General features: G+C 42.6%; 1 protein-coding gene across 5 annotated transcripts in view; it reads left to right on the plus strand.

Moving 5' to 3' along the window:
- MGST2 (microsomal glutathione S-transferase 2) overlaps positions 1-18595 on the plus strand; it is a 64194-nt gene that overhangs the window by 32474 nt on the left and 13125 nt on the right. For 2 of the 5 annotated variants that reach the window (XM_074950883.1, XM_074950882.1), the window contains 2 exons: positions 14793-14892; positions 17052-17122. In XM_074950883.1, coding sequence (XP_074806984.1) covers positions 14793-14892; positions 17052-17122 — 171 coding nt within the window. Of the gene's footprint in view, positions 1-5214; positions 5341-14792; positions 14893-17051; positions 17123-18595 lie in introns of those variants that run through there. The other 3 variants (XM_074950884.1, XM_074950886.1, XM_074950885.1) reach the window with 3 other exon arrangements.

Raw genomic sequence — 18595 nt, forward strand, 5'->3', positions numbered from 1 at the left:
ATTCCAGTATGCAGGGTCTTCCATTGCTATGGGTTGGTTCCAGCCAATCTTTAAACAAACCATTCATATCACCCCAGACAGCTATGTGACAAGACACCTGCTTTGCCCCAGGAGCAGGATTTAACCCTTCTTCACTCACTGGTTAGCAATACCAGAGTGAAAGGTACAGTCATATAGATAGAAGTGGGAATTGTCTAATATTTTTATGAACTGTCACAACATACACAAGAATATGTGCAAGTAGCAAAAATAAATTCCACACCATGCACACTAAGGGGAAAACAGACACAGAAGCTTTGACATTTAGTAAATGTACAGCCAAGAACAGACCCAGCCTAAGAGCTTGGCTTTGCATACGATTCAGCTTCCCATTCCCAGTTCAGGTGGTAGTAAGATTAAATCCAGTTCAAACACGTAATTATGAGTTATGGGAAAGGAAAATAGAAATCTATGGGCATGGTTCAAAGTCCAATGAAGTCAAGAGAAGGACAGCCACTGACTTAAATGGGCTGTGGATCAGGTTCAGTGTGGGGAATTTACACAGTCCATGGATTTCAGATCCCCCATACATTTTATCCCTGTCTTTTTACCCCACAATTGTTTTAATTTTTAAAGTCAAATGGAATTACTGTACACTGAACTTACATCAGCTGAAGTTTCTAGCCCTTCTGGTTATAAAGAAAACCTTCCAGATAAGGCCCAATACATCAGTACTTAACAGTAGCCAGACAACTTCAAACAGCAGCTCTAACAGAAAAGGAGTACTTGTGGCACCTTAGAGACTAACCAATTTATTTGAGCATGAGCTTCCGTGAGCTACAGCTCACTTCATCGGATGCATACTGTGGAAAGTGCAGAAGACATTATATACACAGACACCATGAAACAATACCTCCTCCCACCCCACTCTCCTGCTGGTAATAGCTTATCTAAAGTGATCATCAAGTTGGGCCATTTCCAGCACAAATCCAGGTTCTCTCACCCTCCGCCCCCCCCCCCCCCCACACACACAAACTCACTCTCCTGCTGGAAAGATGATCCAACACTCTCACAAATCTTGGGAGACAGGCCAGTCCTTGCCTACAGACAGCCCCCCAACCTGAAGCGAATACTCACCAACAACCACATACCACACAACAGAACCACTAACCCAGGAACCTATTCTTGCAACAAAGCCTGTTGCCAACTGTGCCCACATATCTATTCAGGGGACACCATCACAGGGCCTAACAACATCAGCCACACTATCAGAGGCTCGTTCACCTGCACATCCACCAATGTGATATATGCCATCATGTGCCAGCAATGCCCCTCTGCCATGTACACTGGTCAAACTGGACAGTCTCTACGTAAAAGAAAAGAATTATAACATTCATAAACCAGTCGAAGAACACTTCAATCTCTCTGATCACGCAATCACAGACATGAAGGTCGCTATCTTACAGCGAAAAAAACTTCAAATCCAGACTCCAGCGAGAAACTGCTGAATTGGAATTCATTTGCAAATTGGATACTATTAATTTAGGCTTAAATAGAGACTGGGAGTGGCTAAGTCATTATGCAAGGTAGCCTATTTCCCCTTGTTTTTTCCTACACCCACCCCCCCCCCCCCGACGTTCTGGTTAAACTTGAATTTATGCTGGAAATGGCCCACCTTGATTATCATGCACATTGTAGGGAGGGTGGTCACTTTGGATAAGCTTTTACCAGCAGGAAAGTGAGTTTGTGTGTGTGTGTGGTTTTTAGAGGGGGGTGGGGGGGTGAGAAAACCTGGATTTGTGCTGGAAATGGCCCATCTTGATTATCATACACATTGTAAAGAGAGTGGTCACTTTGGATGGGCTATTACCAACAGGAGAGAGAGTTTGTGGGGGGGGGGGGGCGCGGAGGGTGAGAAAACCTGGATTTGTGCTGGAAATGGCCCAACTTGATGATCACTTTAGATAAGCTATTACCAGCAGGAGAGTGGGGTGGAAGGAGGTATTGTTTCATGGTTTCTGTGTATATAATGTCTTCTGCAGTTTCCACAGTATGCATCCGATGAAGTGAGCTGTAGCTCACGAAAGCTCATGCTCAAATAAATTGGTTAGTCTCTAAGGTGCCACAAGTACTCCTTTTCTTTTTGCGAATACAGACTAACACGGCTGTTACTCTAAAGCCAGCTCTAACAGATGAGTGAATTCCCCCATCTTAATAGGATGTTAACTCTGAACCCTACTGAACTAGCCTCTGGGAACACAATGGAGCTGTGCTGCCATGAAGCAAGTCCAACAGTAATAACTATAATTAATAATGCCAATTTAACATTGTTGGAAGTTTATTGACGACATTGGTTATGCAAGCTATTATCATGGCCCAAATTCAATCAAATTCCTTTATTAAATCTAAAGGCCAAATGGTATTTGTACATTGCACTAAACATGTCTAAAAGCCTAAATAATAAGCAATTACACCCACATAGTAACACACATTCATAAGCACTCTCATGAAAGTGTTATACCAATAAAATAAAAACCAGCAGGATCTTATTAAAGGGAAAAAGGCAAAATACCACATTTATTGTGAATACAGAAAGAATCATAGTAAGCAGTTATAGTTATAACATTCCATTCAATCTCATATTTATTCACACATTCATTCATTCAAACACACACACACACACACACACACAGAGGTTCTGCAAGGTTGTTATCATAGTTACCAGCCTTAGAGTTGCTCATGCCAAGCCACTGGCCAGGTGGCCTGGACATGAGGAGGGAGCAGGGCCTTGTCAGATGCTCATCTGATGCTCCTGGAAGTTGGTTTGCAGAATCAGACCCCAAAGTTCTCACTTTCTAGAGTCCATTTTTATAGGAATTTCTTCCTATGCCAGTCTATGGCAATTACTTCATCATGCTGTTGCTGAATCAATCAGCAGATGGCACATTCCTGACTGCTCCGTGCTGCTAGATGTTATCTTGTTCTTTGGTTCTGCCATTCTTGAGGCTGTTGGGTGGATTCCAGTCTGACCTCCGGGGGTCCTCTGGTTATTTCCACTTGATGCCTTCTTCAGCCGATGGACACTGGATTCTTAGGCTGGCACCTCCCTGATCATTCAGTTATTACCCACACCAAGCATCCATCCACATACATCCTCTATCTCTATTTTAATCACAATTGTTAATACAACAAAAGGGCAGGGAGTCTCTGGGTGCTGTTTCTGTTGTTACAGAGTATTGCTTTGAGTCTCTCTCTCTGTGTGAATTGCTTTGAGAACAGACTCTGTCTTAGAATGTACTAACACAATTAGCAGCTTGCAAGTTTCACACAGAGGGACAGAAACAGTACCAAAAACCAAAGAGACCTCTTAATTAGTAATATCCTGGAATTTAAACTATGGGGAATCAAACTCATTTGTGATTTTAATACAGAACTTCTTTAATATGATCCAACAAAAGGATCAGTTCCAGGGATAACCCTCTCCTCCTGGCTTGCTCCACTATGACCAGATAAGTTCTGATAATACCCCTCACAAGCCGTATACACTAACAGATAAGTGATGTCATAATGAGTTACAATCTTAGCTAAACCCAGGTTTTGGCCAGGTTAGGGTTGATTCCTTTCCTGGTCTTGGCTAAAACAAAATATGGCAATTTGGTCTTTCTCCAAGATAAAGTTGGTATGTTGGGGCACCACAATCCTACTTTCTTGTTCAAGCTAGGTAGAACCAGTCGTAAGAAAAAAAAGAGTCCTAATTATAATCAACCACATTTTGAGCTCAGCATTTTTACAATTTATCTTGCCAATTGCATGGTTACCTATATTTTCAAAGCCTTTCCCGTGGCTGCTAAAACATCTTTATTTCCCTTAAATAACAAAACATTTTCCTTTAAGAAGCTATGCTAATTTAACCCTTTATGTACCTATCTAATCCTACAAATGTAAACATTAGTAACTATTTCATTGCGGATTTGCTTAACAGAACCATCCAGCTCATGTGCTTAGTGCTTATCCACTGAGCCATTCTTCTGAAAGAACATCCCCCTGAAATAAAGTTGCAGGATTTCAAAATGTAACCGCTTTAAAATCAAATATTTGATTTAACATTAACATTATTTTATTTTTGTCCTCAGCTAGAATCTCCTCCCTTTAAGGGAGGAATCTTGGTTTACCAGGGGAAAAATACATTGAGGAGGGGAGGGAAACCCCAGTGCCCAGGCAAATATTGAAACTATTTGCCCTAGTTGTTTTAGGGAGCTTAATCCCCATTAAAGGCTAAAAGAAATTAGTGAGAAGGAGCTATTATTTCATCTAGTCCATCCCTTGCCAACTGAAGACTGCTCTCTGATGTACGTTTCCCAGTTTTGTCTAGTCTTAAGCAATGGGACAGCCACAATTTAGTGGACTTACCTCAGATCATATCATTAGAAATTTCCCCCTGATATTCTGCCTCAAAATTCCCTTTAATAGAATTCCATTATTGTTATTTTTACCCCTAAACAATTCCTCTCCCTTAGTGTTTACTCCTACAGACAACCAGAGGCAGTTGTCATGTCATCCCTTAGACCATGCCTACACTGTTGTGGCTAGAACAACACAGCTACAGCTGTGCTGCTGTAGTGTAGATGCTTCCTACATCCCCAGAAAGGGTTTTTCCCTCAATATAGTTAATCCCCACTCCACGAATTCTTCCTTCAACCTAGCTGCTCCGACAGTGAGGAGGAGGTCAACCTAAGAACCTGAGCCTCACACAGGGCACTACATTTTTCACACCCCTAAGCCAGGTCAATCTAATTTTTAGGTGGAGACCAGCCTGCCTAATTAGTCTGCATTTAGCTGAGTTGCTCAGCAAGAGCCAGAAAAGAATCCTACGGCTGTTACAATGCTCTCCCTCCCTACAAGTCCCCCACTTCCTAGAGAGGTTGTTTTTGCTCTGGATACTTCAGATTTCTAGGAGAAGCCGGTGGACAATTTTCAAGGATTCAGCATTTTTCACCCAGCTCCACTTCTTGGTTACTTGATGTAAATAAGCTCACTCCTAAATGCAGCTCTTGTTAGTAGAGCACCACCTGACTATTCAAGTATGAAAACAATTTTCAGGTCAAGGAAACAAGAACTGGCTAAGCAGCCACTGCTCATTTAAAAAGGGAAAAATAAAAGTTGCCTTGTTTTCTTCCTAAGGCGTGTCTTTGAAAAGCTTTTTCACTCCCTGCCCCCAACCTGCTTCTTTATCTGTAGCTCTCACACACACACACTCTGACACAGTGCCCTGGTTGCACAGAGACACGGAAGCTGCTGGAAACATGGCTGGCGATTTAATTTTGCTTGCTGCAGTATCCCTTCTTTCAGCCTGCCAGCAAAGTAAGGCCTGTGGGGTTTTGTGGCTGGGGCTGAGGGATGGTTTCCATGGATCCTAGAACACTGGAGATATTTTATACTAAGCTAGTTTTCTTGTCACTTTGAATGTCTGAGAATTCATAAAAAAAAAGTTGTCCCCAATTGGAGCATTAGGTACCCCTTCTCTGTCCTCTGAAGAGGATGTGGTACAGGGAGACAGATTACCTTGCTAGGGGGTGGGCTGGGTGGGTTTACAATTTTTCCCTTTTATGTTTTGTTTGTCGATTTTTGGGATTGTTAAACTGTTGCTAGAGAGTTTGTAAGCTGATACAGACTCATCCTTCAGCTATGTTCTGCGCTGGCTTCGGGTTTTTTAGACACTTACACAGCTTGAATCCTCAAAACTACCAACTCCTAAAATCACATTCATGAAGCCTTGAGCCAAAAGTGCTTTTAAAAACTGGCCCCTCAAGCAGATGGCAAGGTATCTAATATCAGAAAGGAAAAAGGACAAAACCTATTAAGTTACAAAGAAGGCACTTGCAGCATGTGGATGTTTCATAATATCCTCTCATCAGGGGTTCCTAAATATATAGATTTATTTTATCCACTGTGGAAATACTTCTTAGATTCACATACAGTATGTGGCTTTCCCACCACTTTGCAAACTACAGCTATAGTAGATAAATGGAATGGGAGAAAGAAGAATGACAATAGTGTGATTAGATATGGTACAGTGACAGCATTTTCAACACTAGCAATTGTTTTCCTTCAGGTAATATGGTTGTGTCTACACCAAGCCATAGGATATATATGCTGTATGGGTTGAAGGAGGACTAAGCATGAGATAAGGAGCAGAGGTTCAAGTTTACGGCTTTGTCAGTATTTGTAAGCAGACTGCTTTGCCTGCAGCAATGCCAACTCTTTATATTTGGTGTTTTCTTAAAGCCCCAGTTCCTGGGTCATGTCATACATTGCAAAAAAAGTTTCTAATTTGGGGAGAAAAGCTTAAAAATGTGAACCCTCAAGATTAAATAACCAGAAGCCAAATAAAAAGAACCCAACAATTATTATTTTTAAAAATCTCATGACTTGAGGGGGGCCTGGCTCATGATTTTTGAATGTTTGAAGTTGGCAACACTGCTTTCATTCTTGAGTTGCGTGTGCCAGATGGGGCTCTCCCGAACAACCTATGTGGCTCTTAGCACAGCGTTTATCTCCTGCGACAATATTTACCATGAGCTTCCATGAAAGTTCATCCTGCTGCAAGGGCTGCTGTGCTTTACACTGTTTAAAGTGAAAACAGGAAGAAATGTGACAAGGAAGGGCAAAGAGCTGCTGCCGAAAAAGTGAATACATTCTGAAAACTCTAAAACACAGGGGCTACATCGACACTAGAAATGCCACAGTGACACAGTTGCAGCACTGCAGATGAGCTGCTGTAACACTGTCTTGTAGCCACGACAGTAACAGAAGGGAGTAAATCCCTCCCTTCAACAAGCGATAATTAGGTCGACAGAAGAATCATGTTAACCTAGTAGTGTCTATAGAGGGGTACTTAGATCAGTTTAACTGTATCATCTGATCAATCAGGGTGATTTGTCACAGCACCGAGGGTGTGGTTAGGTCAACTGAACTTTATAATAGAGACCCACCCAGAGATGGTGAGGTTAATCAGAAAATCCAGCCCTGCCCAAGCCTCTGCTCTTCCGTGTATTCTGTTAAAGTGGCAGCGTAAGCACCTGTTACAACCAGTTCTGGTAGTGGGAGCAGCCCATTGTCTGACTGTTTGACAGCTGTCAGCACAAGACACCTAGCTATTAAACATCTAGTGGCTTGTCTGCACTCCCATTTATTCCATTACATGTACAGTTCTGTACTGGGAGTTAACAACTAGGCAATAAGATCCCTCTGCAGCAGCGCTGGAAGCTATGCTTCACCTTACAACGGCTAGAGGCGTAGTAGGACAAACTTTCAGCCTCCCAGAATCACATGGGTATTCAAGGAACCAGGCTGGGCCACGGTTTAAGCCAAGCAAGAAGTGGTCTGTGATGGAATGAGCAAGCAGAAACCTTGCACCAAGTGGGTTTTCAGCAATGTCTTAGTTTTTAAGACTTGCTGCAGGAGAGAGAAGGGGAGGTTTTACAGACCCATTAGAAAAACTAGTGGGGCTCCAGACTGAAGTAGAATGAATTTGAGTCATGGCTGCTTGGAGATGATCCTGTAGAGAGGATAGATACAGTGTCCCCTGTCCTGTGTTTTATTTGGTGCCTAATATCCTTTTATCTGCATCCAGTCAGGTGCTACTATGAGGTATCTGATTTGTTTTCAAATCAAGAATAGTTTAACACACCATTGACTGTGATAACAAATGACTGATCTTACACTGTGCATGATTTTTGCACCAGGAATAAGACATCTGAGGGTGCTGTCCCTTGTACATAAGCTTTGTGCTATATTTTCATAGCAAGGAGACAGTCTTGCTAAATGTGACTGCCAGCTGAAATCAGAAAAAGACCAACTCAAGCATACTTCTCAGCTGCCTCAGATGTGACTGGAGTCCAGTGGTTGAAGTCGATTGGATTTGTGCTGGATTGTAATCCAAGGGGTTAAACTAGGGTATACATAACTGCTTTCATTTCTATTTGCTTTCAAAGAGTTAAGATGCAAATTCTAACTGGTGAAAAAAGTATACATGGTAACTTGTTCCACCGCAGCTGAGGCCTCATGTCACCTATTGTATAATTCAAAGCATCTAGATGCATCTTCTCTTTTAAGAAAGAAGCGACGTAAATTCCCCAGTAAAATAAAAAATGGTTACAACTGGTTTTCAAAAGGGAAAAGCAACTTCCTGTCTGTCTGCAAAAGATAGCAAGTTATGAAAATTGTAGCTGGGTAGGTATAAAATTACTCGCTTCTTTCAGGGGGCATATAAACCCCAATCTCACCGTCCTGAGTTAGGCAAAGATCCCATTGAGTTTGGTGGAAGCTTTTCCCGATTAAGGAATGGGCCATTGTCAGTGCAGTACGATCACAAGGGTCTGTATTTTTGCCCATGGTGAGCCAAATTCACCCCGTATGATTTCACTGAAGCCTCTTAAACCACCAGTGGCAAGCGTACACTTTATTACAGCTAAGGCCTTGTCTGTACTAGAGCACATTCCAGCTGGCTGTACTGCACCAGCTGAGGCACAAAATTCCATGCTAGCCGCCCTAAATAGGCTGAGATTTTTCCCTGAGTCCATACCAAGGTTGTTCTAAACCAGTCTGGGTATGATGGGCTGCTCAGCTGGCCAACTTCCTTTATTTCATCAGCTGAGAATCCTGTCCCAGCCTGATAATGCCCCCCGGCTCAAAGTACAGCCTGGGGACCAACCAGCTATGGTTTGCTAGCTGCAGATGGTGGTCCAATGAAACATGTAGTTTGTCAAATTGGCCCTTGCCGCTGGTGAACCAAGTAGGGTTTGGTGGCTCTAAGTAGCAGCAGGAGGAAGAGAGCATTTTGAGTGGGAGGTAAGGGAAGGGCCAGAGGGAGACCTTTTGAAAATTCCCTCCCCCACCCCCCTGAAATATTTCAAAAAGTGGCCATCTTGTCCCCCTGAGCACAATTACCCTGAAATATGCTCCTCTACCTCCTCTAATGCCACCCTCCCCCTCTAAAAGAATTCTGTGGTAGTGAATCACAGCTTGGTCATCAGCTACAATGTAAATGAAGGCGCATTAATGGAGGCAGAGAGGCCTTTCTAGAGGGGAATCCTGTACAAGGTCTGGCAAACCTGCCTTACAATGAGACTCAAGAAGCTCAGTCTAGTTAGTTTATCCAGAAGAAGGTTATGGGGTGATTTGATCATGGTTTATAATTAAGGTTACGATTTGGTCCCAGATTCTGTGACTTTAACAGATGTGCATGGACTTCTTTGGCTTCAGCCCCGGGGCTCTGGCTTCCGTGATTTATCATCTATTGCCTGTGCCTTTTACTAAAAATACCCGTGACAAAATCTTAACTTTATCTAGAATTACCTACACGGAGAGGAGATTTCAAATTGTAGAGGGCTCTGGTCTAGTGGACAAATAAGAAAATCCAATGGCTGGAAGTTGAAGCTAGACAAATTCAGTCTGGAAATAAGGTGCTCATTTTTTAACAATGAGGATATTTAACCATCAGAATAATTTACCAAGGTCTGCGGTGGATTTTTCCAATCACTTGAAGTCCCCTTGAAGATCATCAGACTGAGAGTATCAGGTCGTTCCTAAACCAGAGCCTCCTACAGAACACCATGTTGTCCTGTCCTGTGGCCACTATTAAATAAATCAGATTTGCTTTTCTGCATGTTTAATTTTGTATCAAGTATGACCTGGCCATCTCCATCAAAATCTGACAAACTTTTTAAATAAGATTCACGTTTTTGAGCTGAAGGTAGCAATGAAAACAGATTTTAGGTACACAGAGGAATGGAGATTATAGAAATACTGGTCACAGCTCCTTAGTTAAGACTTTTGCATTTACAGCAGGTATTTAGTCTATTTGTAGTAATAATTAATAATAATAATAATAATAATCCTCCACACCTCTTATGTAATACTGCCTAGCTCATGTATAGCACTTCTGCAATAGATCTCAAAGTGTTTTACAAAAGAGGTGAGTAGAACTCATTTTATAGCTGAGGCCACTGAGGCACAGAGAGTTGAAGTGGCTTGCCCAAGATCACCCTCTAGCAAAGCCAGGCATAGAACCCAGGTCTGAGTCTTAGCTCAGTGTGCTATCCCCAGGGCCACACAAAGGGTAGCTCTGAATGACACCTGGGAGCATGCTTCCTGATATGGGTAGATAGATACATGCAACCTCTGCTTGAGCTAGTGTGATAAAAACAGTCAGGCGGTGGCCTGCCTGAGCTCAGCCCATGTTACTCCTGGCTTGGCTATGCTGCTATTTTTAGCATGCTAGTTGGAGCAGAGCTAGCCCACATCTGTAGCCCTGCACTGGGAAGCACACTCCCAGCTGCAGTGCATGCATACCCAAAGTTACAGCACTTACTCGGAGTACAAAATGAATTGCGAGGGATGGATGTGTAATACATGTGTCAAAATACTAACCATTGCCAAATGTATCAAAACACATTTGGTACCCAGCTCTTGTTTCCAAAATATGTAATGTTTTCTCTCTCAAAGGTTATACAGTGGAGTCACATCTTACGCGGGGGTTAGGTTCTAAAGTCAGCGCGTAAGGCGAAAATCGCATATAGTCAAAATTACCCTTGAAAATCCCTTAAAATTGCCCATAAAGTACAGTATACTGTACATGGTTGTGTACACAACTCTGTACAGTAATATGTATAAACGTATAAAGTATACAGTAATGTACTGTATATAATAAAGAATACATATGCAAAATATAATTTTACAGTACTGTATTTTTAATTACAGGGGGTAATTACAGGGGAGTTGTCAGGGCTTGATGTCGATCCAGGAGATGGAGGCGACGGAGAGCTTGGGTGATGAGAGCGAGTTGTAGATGAAGTGGTTGGCTCTGGTTCAGCTCAAGAAGTTGATTGCATAGGCTCATCTGCTGCTGGTTGTTTTTCCCTTGAAAAACATGGTGATCGGCAACTGTCGCTGTTGTCTCTTGAGCTTCTCAAACATTTCTTGATACGGTCTCAAATAGTCTGTAATACGACATGTGATTTTGAGGCTTTGTTCCAGAGAGATCGTATTCAGAAGTTAAATCATTCAAGTGTTTCGCTGCTTGGAACACTTCAGCAAATTTATGAAGATTCCAACCTGCTGGCTCTTCCTGTTCATCGTCATCATCTTAGTCTTCTGTAAACTATTTTATTAGTTCCTCTAACTCTTCGTTAATCAATGTTTCTCTATGGCTCTCAATTCAATTTCTTCCTCAAGAACATTGACGAAGCCATCACCACCCACTTGCGTGGCCACTTGAACAATGAGTTTCACTTCATCAGTGGTTGGGAAACCCTTACAATTATTCACACATTCTTTCCATAGGTTTCGCCAACATGCATTGACTGTTTCAGGCTTGACTGCATCCATTGCCTGTTTAATATAAGTGATGCAGTCAGCAACGTTGAAGGACTTCCAATGCTCCATCAAATTAAGACTGGGATCAGCATCCATAGCGCTACGTATCCGTGAGAACGTAAGCCTTGTGTACGTGAAACGGCAAATCACGCCTTGGTTGAGAGGTTGGAGGTGGTACTGGGGGGAGGGGGGGGAGAAAGACGACTTCAACGTCGTTATGCACAAACCAGAGTGCGGCAGGGTGGCCAGGAGCATTGTCTACGATCAGCAACACTTTAAAGTCAAGTCCTTTCTCTTCGAGGTACCGCTTGACCTCTGGAATGAAACACTTGTGGAACCAATCCAGAAATAATGCTGCCGTCACCCAAGCCTTTTTACTTGATTGCCAGAACACAGGCAGGAGATTTTTGTTCTTGCCTTTTAGGGCATGGGGATTTGCAGCCCTGTAGAGCAAGCCCGGCTTTATTAAATGCCCAGCAACATTGCCACAAAACACAGTCACACGGTCTTTAGCTGCTTTGAAGCCAGGGGCTTGTCTTTCTGATTTCCAAGTGTAAGTGCAGTTGGGCATTCTCTCCCCCCCCCCCCCCCCCCAAGAAGAACCCAGTCTCGTCAGCATTAAAAACTTGTTCCGGAAGATGGCCCTTTTCTTCTATGATTTTCTCTAATTGTTCGGGGGAGGCTTTTGCTGCCTCTTCATTGGCAGATGCAGCTTCACCAGTAGTCTGCACGTTTTTGAGGTTGAAGCGGTTCCTAAAACTGTTAAGCCAACCTTGGCTGGCTTTGAATTCCTTCTCATCAGAAGGCTGTCCCTCTTCGGCGGGAGGTTTGAACAGTGCATAGCGGCTAAGAGCCTTTTCTTGCAACGTGTTGCCATTGATAGGCACACATTTACGGTTCATGTCTTCCAGCCATAAGTTTAATGCCTTTTCAGTCTTCACTAAAGTCGTATCACGCATCTGGCTCGTCACCTTAGCAGTTATTGGAGCACTTGATGCCACGGCTTGACGAATTCCTCTCTCGAATCTTGATGGCACGGATGCTAGATTCTTTGTGGCCATATTTACGCGCCACGTTGGAGACCGACATACCGTCTCTCAATAAGTCCAACACAGCCAGTTTTTCCTCCAGCGTTGGAACAGATTGCTGTTTCTTCGGTTGAGCACCAGATGAAGTAGTTGGCTTGCGTTTAGGGGACCATGTTGTACAAAAAAATATGTACAGTATCTTTAAACACAAGAATCACACTCAGCGCGGCGAGATGCTCAGACTACGAGAGGCATGCGGGAACTGAGACCGACTGAGGGAACAGCAGATTCACGTCTCCCATCTCACGCTCACTCTAGGGCATTGCTCATTAAGTGGAATGGTTGGCAGAATCGCCCGCGCTATTTACATGTATCTTGTTATTTTTCTTTTTTTTTTTTGCCGAGTGCATATAGTTGAATTTGTGTAAGTTAAATGCGCGTGTGATGCGACTGACCTGTATATTATTACAAAATTTAATACTACTACAGCACAAAAATGCAGGACCTTAGGGCTGGCTCCACGTGGGTTAGGGTGGTGGGTGTGAAGTCACTAGCATAGTGCTTATGTAACCTTTGGGTGGGCTACAGTTGGCTTCATTGCCCTTCTCTAGTGTCTAAAAAAACACAAGTCCCACAGAAAAGCACCTAGAGACCCAGAATTCAGTCACTGAGGTTTTTCACCAAGGATCATACAGGGTCAAACTCCTCACAATCAAGTCCAAAAGAAATTAACTTAAGAATTAAGTACCAACTTTATAAAATCTTATGATAGAGGAAAAAAATAACTTAATTTTTACAACATAACATGGCTACTCTATAAACCATATATATTATCTTCACAGTTCAACATAAAGAAAAATTAAACAGTCAGTGCCCACAGAAACAATGAGAAGAACTCAACAGTTCCCAAAAGCTTAGATTGAGTTCACCTGAGTCTCAGTTAGAGTCTGCCAGGTCAAAAGCCACATCTTCCCTCCACCTGCACGTAGAAATCTTCAGTTGAAATCCATGCAACTAGTGTGACCAGATGTCCCAATTGTATAGGGAGAGTACCGATATTTGGGGCTCTTTCTTATATATGCACCTTTTACCCGCCACCCCCATCCTGATTTTTCATACTTGCTATCTCAGACTCTTTCTCCTCCTCTGCTGAAAGCAGCTAGTCAGCTAACTAATTAACCAACCACTCAGTTAAGTACATATCCCAACCCTCTGCCCCAGACCAGAGCCCCTTCCTGCACTCTGAACCCCTCATTTCTGGCCTCAGCCCAGAGCCTGAACCCACAGCCTGAGCCCTCATCCCCACACATACCCCAATCTGCTGCCCCAGCCCAGAGGCCCCTCCTGCACCCTGAACCCCTTTCTGGTCTCACCCCAGCTGGAGCTTGCTTCCCCTCCCATGCCCCAACCCCCTGCCCCAGCCTGGAGTCCCCTGCTCCACCCCAAACCCCTCATCCCCAGAGCCCGCACCCCCAGCTGGAGCCCTCACTCCTCCCACACCCCAACCCCATGCCCCAGAGCAGTGAAAATGAGCAAGTGAGTGAGGCTGTGGGAGAGCGTGCAGTGGAGGGAGTGGGAAGGGAGGGAGGGAGGAAGCGGGGCAAAGGTGTTTGGTTTTCTGCAATTAGGAAGTTGGCAACCCTAGGCACATGGTCTTTTGTAAAGCAGCTTCCCTGACTACTTGCCCTCATGAGTCTGAGTCCAGCAGCAGGGAACCTATTGAGCATTCCCAAAACCACCACACCCAATTCCAGAAACTTCTGGATGTCTAGTGCCAATTGTGCATCTGCCTAGCAACAATGAACCAGACCCAACTCATTCCTACCCCTGCTTCCCTAGATCTCATATTGGGTTCTGGGAAGTGGGCGGGCCCCCTAGATCTGTTAAAGGGATCTCTCACTATTAGGTAGGTGGGCTACACATGCTGGGGTGTCATATGGAGCAGGAGCCAGCCACCCTCAACATCATGCTTTGCCAGAGGCAAAAGTGTGTAGACAGTTTTACAAAAAGAAAAAGGAGTACTTGTGGCTCCTGGTTAGTCTCTAAGGTGCCACAAGCACTCTTTCTTTTTGCGAATACAGACTAACATGGCTGCTACTCTGAAACTAGACAGTTTTAGTGACTGAATTCTCTTCTTTGGGGGGCATTCAGCACGTAAGTATAAAGTTACTGAAGTTGGATTTTGTAATAAGGTTCAGGTCACCTTTGAAGTTAGCGTGTGAATTTTTATAGGGGAAGCTAGGGGAGCTGCAAGAGGTGTTGGTCCTTTTCATTCAAATTTAAAAGCAAAACCTGAGGAATGATTATTTCCATTTGAAAAATTGAGATTTGTAGAGGATTGACAGGGCCTGCTGCTTTTCTGAAAAAATAAAGACTCTTTAATCCTTGATCCATTACTTTTATTTGCAGGTTATTTTGCCTGGCTTGTAGGAAAATCAAGAAAGCAGCATAAGATCATGCCCCCAGAAGTCACCGGAACCCCAGAATTTGACAGAATATTCCGTGCACAGTAAGTTCTAGGGTCATTAAAACAGTGGCAATGAGAAACTTCATTCGTTTAATTAATTGGACACTACAGAGGTCTAATTTAGCCATTCAAGTGTGAAGCGATTTTTTTTCCCCAGGGTATTTATGATCTTCTGCTGTATGCTATGAGCGTAGATCTTAACTCTCAGTGACCTCTCTCTCTTACAAGATATGGGTGTAACAATTGTGGGCATCTCCACAGAACAGCATTTACTAAGACTTTGCACTAACCTGAGGCCTTGCATGACCAAGGGCTTCTGTCCACCACTTGTGAGTGTTTGGGTCTCCTTGTAAGAGTAATTGCATTGCATATTCATTCCATGTTCATTGGGCCTGATTCTCCCAGGTACACTGGTCTTCAACTCCTGGTTTACACTGAAAGGAGATTCAGTCATTGTGTTTCTCTACAAACTATATGGAGAGGTTCCATGTACTTTTTCTTTCTAGTTCAAGATACCTAAAAATCACAAACTCAATATTTATTAGACTTAGAAATCTTTGTGCTCAAATATTCAAAGGAATTTTTAATTTTCCACAACTGTATGCAAAAGCAATTTCAGTCCAGAAAAGGGAAATCACAGAAAGCTCAGACAGACAATACACTATGGCTACTCAACATCTCTAGAGAAATTGAACAACAGATCAGAGCTATTTAATGTGAATATGCTGCTCAAAACTTCACACTTAAGGCTGCTTTGAGTTTATTTTAAGCAGGGTTTTAGCCTTTTTGTTTTTATGAAGATTACAATGTATATTCCCCAAATTTATAGGGCATCTGTGATGAAAGACTGAAATTTCTGACAATATACAGGTAAATTGGCTAATTAGTTTGAGTTAAAAAATTAACGAGCATTTAAGAAACTTGTCCTGGTGAGTCACCTATTTTTGTATCCTTTTACCTAAAAAAAAACAAAAAACAAAAAAACCCAATAGTTGTCACAAGCACCAAACTAGTAACAACACACCTACACCCACAAAAGTGTCTCAGACATAGGCCAAACCATTCAGCAATTACTTTCTGAATAGAGTACACTAGATGTACAATGCAACCCACTTACTTCACTCCCTGTGAAGTTTAATTAAAGCTTCAACTGTCACATCATTTAGCTTCCAGCTTTTTATTTAGGTTTGGTTGGTTTAACATAGAAACTGTCATGCTGGATCTATCTAGCGGTTCATCGAGCCAAGGAACTTTTCTCAGAGTGGCAAATACCAGATACATCACCATCCCTTGATGCAAGAAAAGCCAAAGTGGATCAGTGGACAATTGTGGAATAACCTGCCCATGGAGGAATGTTTTCCTAGAGCAGTGATTTTCAAACTTTTTTTTTCCCCCCGCAGACCACTTGAAAATTGCTGAGATCACTTAATGATCTTTCCAAATGTTGTTTGTACCATTAGCTAACTATTGTAAAGCACTTTGGATAAAAGCACTATATTAAAACAAAAACTTAATAAACTTTTTGTTCTACAAATAAAAGCACACAACTCATTTTAATATCAGTAGTCTTACCGTTCTAATGTGATGGATGTGCCCTCTCTCCCCTGCTGCGGCAGCCCCCGAGCTGGGGCTGGGAAGGAGCCGGGGGGTCTCTCCACAGTTTGAGAACCTCTGTCCTAGATAATTTCATTTAGTGATTGGCTTATGCCCTGAAGCATGAGATTTTAATGTGCAATGTAAGGGTTATTTTAAAATGATCCTAATAAAAATATCCAGTTATAGAAAGTTGCCTTAAGTAAAAAAGAAATACTAAAAATTTGAATATGAGCAAAGGAAAAGAAAAAAACAATGTGATATCAGGTACAACTGAAAGTTGTGTTTTCAAGCCATTACTGTTGTTGTAATCATTTAGAAGTTCTACCATGTGCTTGTCATGCTTGATACTATAGTCATAGGGATAGTCAGACCAAGGCCTAGTATTTCAGTCACAATGATAGGAACAGAACTCTACATATTTGAAGAGACACAGAAGAGTGAGATTTTTCAAAAGTGCTCATTGTTGGCCTCTCTCTGCTCCCATCCAAGCCAATGGCATGAACTTTACTGGGAACAGCATTTGGCCAAAGCGGAGAGCTTCTGAAAATCCCACCCATAGTTTCTTTCTTGCTCAGGTAACCTTTTTTTATTAATTTATTCCATAGACAAAACTGTGTGGAGTTTTATTCAATCTTCCTGGTTGCTCTTTGGATTGCAGGCTGGTTTTTCAAACAAGGTAAACACAATTGTTGTTTTATTTTGGCCTAAACAATGTTTTATCAGCTATAATAGTTTCAATTGTACCCTGAGGTTAATTAGATGTCCTTTTATTGGCTTTAAATGTTACCTCTTTACGTCACTGAGTGCCCCTTGTTCTGGAGTTATGAGGAAGAGTAAATAGGCTCCAGAATGATCTTGGTATTTTACATGTTTCTGTTCTACCAACTTTTACTCATTGCAAACTAAGGATGCAAACCTTGATATACTTACCACTGACTTCTTTAGGCCAGACCAATATGTGAGGACTTCCCATTAGGAACCCAAAATATGCATCCAAGGGCAGAATTTAACATAAATAGTCTTTCCTCTTTTTCACATATGGAATCCCCTCCTAACACCTAATGCCACTAGTAAGTAAATAATTATTATTAATATTTCAGAGGAGTGTTCGGAAGGTAAATTTGTTAATCTGTATAAAAACCTGTGTTGTACATTGTTATCATTAACAGTTTTCATTATGTTTCTCCAGAGAGAAAATAAGCCTCCACATATTCAAATGCACCCCCCCCCCAAAAAGATAAAACGCTTTCTCCTTTTTTCAGTATTTAAGCTCATTTTCTCCATTCATTTCAGAAAATAAAATTCTCATTTCCCCCTCTAGCTCAGAACCTGATTCTGAGGGTGCTCAACTCACCACTGGGATGGCGCCTCCTCCTGATTGTTCTGGGGAATAGCTTGCGAGGTTGACACCCCTTCCCACATTTGCATGCAGTCCTCTGCCTCTCTCTGGGTCTGCATCCATTTCACTCCACGAGCTGCTGCTGCCTCTTTGTGACTCAGCCCTACGGCCAATCATTCCATGTGTTTCCCCCTTCGGGGATACCAAAGTCTTCCTTCAGCAGTCCTAGGTAGTCTACTCATTCACTGCCTTGTGTCACTCCCTCAGCATCTGGCAGGGGAACATGGGCCTGCCCTCTACTCTGTGTTCCTGGCTTCCTCCTTTTTCCAGCTTTGCCAGCCCAAAGGCACCTCTCTTCTCCCAGGAAGTGACTGCAGACTTTCCCAGCAGCCCCTTTCTGCTGCCAATTTCCTGCCTTTAGTCTCAGCCCAGCTCATTCCTCCTCAGCTGGGTTTCTTCATTCAGTCAGGGGATTGCTTAGCCACCTCATTCCTCTCTACTGAGGCCTGTTTCGTTAATTAGCCCCCTTTTCAGTATGCATTAATGCTTTCAGGAAAAGCGTGGGATGAACATCCCATCACACTGATACATGGAATGAGTCTTGCAATAGGAAATGCAGTGTGATTCTGACTCATCCCCCAATTGTTCTCCCACAAATACAATATGATCGGGGAGTAAAAACTGCAGCAAGGGGGAATATTCTAGAAATAAATATAAAGGAAATGCCATTGGTGTGAATAAAAACTAGATGTGCCTGGTTCTTACCCTCTGATGTCTGCTGGACAAAGGCAGGCCAAAATTTTTTTTATT

The sequence above is a fragment of the Natator depressus genome, chromosome 4 (assembly GCF_965152275.1).
Source record: "Natator depressus isolate rNatDep1 chromosome 4, rNatDep2.hap1, whole genome shotgun sequence".
In the NCBI taxonomy this organism is placed as follows: domain Eukaryota; kingdom Metazoa; phylum Chordata; order Testudines; family Cheloniidae; genus Natator; species Natator depressus.